The sequence below is a fragment of the Engraulis encrasicolus genome, chromosome 21 (genome assembly GCF_034702125.1).
Source record: "Engraulis encrasicolus isolate BLACKSEA-1 chromosome 21, IST_EnEncr_1.0, whole genome shotgun sequence".
NCBI lineage: Eukaryota > Metazoa > Chordata > Actinopteri > Clupeiformes > Engraulidae > Engraulis > Engraulis encrasicolus.
The window spans coordinates 10,144,020-10,146,120 of NC_085877.1; the positions used below are offsets into that span (position 1 = coordinate 10,144,020).

At 53.2% G+C, this 2,101-nt stretch overlaps 1 protein-coding gene across 1 annotated transcript in view; it reads left to right on the forward strand.

Annotated features, from left to right (window-relative positions):
* Positions 1 to 244: 244 nt before the first annotated feature.
* Positions 245 to 2,101, forward strand: part of slc1a1 (solute carrier family 1 member 1) — a 20,774-nt gene continuing 18,917 nt past the window's right edge. Inside the window, exon 1 of the mRNA XM_063187008.1 lies at positions 245 to 422. Coding sequence (XP_063043078.1) covers positions 323 to 422 — 100 coding nt within the window. The 5' untranslated portion in view covers positions 245 to 322. The remainder of the gene's footprint in view (positions 423 to 2,101) is intronic.

Sequence of the window (2,101 nt, forward strand, 5' to 3'; positions counted from 1 at the left end):
CACAAATCACTGGAGAAAATCTCGCGCACCCTCTCTCTCTCTCTCTCTCTCTCCCCCTTCTCCTTCACAGCATCCACAGCATCCTCCTCAGCATCCTCGCAGAGAGCGCGCGCTCACTGTCACAGCAGCTGAGCTCGCTCCCGCAGGTGCTGCCTGTTCTCCGCGTCTCTTCGCTCGCTCCCGTGAAAAAGGTGCTGCTGCACAGACAGACGGACGGGGGGCTCTGGTGGTGCGTCTAGCGGCGTCTACACTGCCTTTGTGTCTGGCCGGCTCCGGTCTGCACCGCGAACCCAATCGAGGCGTCGTCATCTCGGCCGCCGCCATGGATGTGCTGGGCAAGCGGGAGCGGAGACGATGCCATGTCAAGAGCTTTCTGAAGCGGAACTGGCTGCTCATCGCCACCGTCGCCGCCGTCCTCCTAGGTATGTAATGGACAGCATGTCACCACCATCCTGTGTCTACAGGCTACAACACACGCACCTCCTGCCCCCCTCTCTTGTCCAGTGTTATGGTCTGTTTTGGACATCCTAGTCTGTCATCCCTCGGTGGCAGATTCACTGAAAACGGGTCTTTGTAGCCATGGTAACAGTATTGGTGTATACTGGCGCTTGCATGTATGCTGTACATATTTGCATTATTCTCCGTAGTGACATGAATAGACCAGAGGGGTGTGTGTGTGTGCGTGTGTGTGAAAAGCAAAAGCCATCCAACGCACATATACACTCACCCAAAGACACAGACACACACTCAGACAGTCTCAGGCAAACGTGACTGGACTTGAGTGGTGGTCCTGACAGAGTGTGTCAGTGTGCTGCTGTAGGTTTGCACTGCTGTTTAGCATGCTAGACTCCTCTCCTCTCCTCTCCTCTATTCCTCTCTCCTCTCCTCTCCTCTCCTCTCCTCTCCTCTCCTCTCCTCTCCTCTATTCCTCTCTCCTCTCCTCTCCTCTCCTCTCCTCTATCCCTCTCCTCTATTCCTCTCCTCCTCTCCTCTCCTCCGATCTCTCCAGCTCTCCTCTCCTCTAATCTCTCTATCTCTCCTCTCATTTCATTTCCTCTATCCATCTCCTATCCCCCCTCTCCTCTCCTCTCATCTGCTCTATTCCTCTCCTCCTCTCCTCTCCTTGCCTCTTCTCCTCTCCTCCTTTCATCTCCTCTTCTTTCATCTCCTCTGGTCCTCTCCTCTATTCCTCTTCTGTTCCTCTCCTCTCCTCCTTTCCTCTCCTCTCCTCTCATCGCATTTCCTCTGATCTCTCACTCTCTCCTCTCCTCTGATCTCTTCTCCCTTCCTCTCATCTCCTCTCCACTCCTCTCCTTCCCTCCTCTTCCTCCTCTTCTACATGTCTTCCCTCCTGCTTTACTCTCCTCCCAACATATCTGCTCTCTTCTCCTCTCATCACCCATTCTCTCTCCTCTCCTGTCATCTTCTCCGCTCTCCTCTGCTCCCATCTCCTCTCTCGCCTCTCCTCTACTCTCCTCTCCGTCGTCATCCCCTCCCTTCTCTCCTTTCCTCTGCTCTCCTCTCCTTCCTTCTCCTCCCCTCTCATCACCTTTCCTCTCACATATTCTCCTCTTCCCTCTCCATTCTCCTTCCCTGCTCTCCTCTTCATCCCATCCTCTCTCCCCTTTCCTCTGCTCTCATCTCCTCTCCTATCTTCTGATGTCACCGTCTCCTCTCCTCTCATTTCCTTTTCTCTCCTCTCCTCTGATCTTTCCTCTCCTATCCCATCCTATCCTCTCCTCTCCATTCTCCTCTCCTCCCCTCTCCTCTCCCCCTGCTCCTCTCCTCTGATCTCTCCGTCTCTCCTCTCCCCTCTCCTCCTCTTTCCTCTACTCTCCTCTTGTCTTCACCTCTCTCCTCTCCATTCTACTCTCTTCTCTCCTCTCTCCTACACTCTGTTCTCCTCTCCTCTTCTCTCCTCTCCTCTCCTCTCCTCTCCCCTGTCCTCTCCTCTCTCCTCTCATCTGATATCCTCCTGAACTGTACATCAGTCTCGTCTAGAGGATGTCTGTCTGCATGGGAAAGTAAGAAACGTAATTTCAATTCTTTGTATGACCAGCACATGTAAAGAAATTGACAATAAAACCGACTTGACTTGACT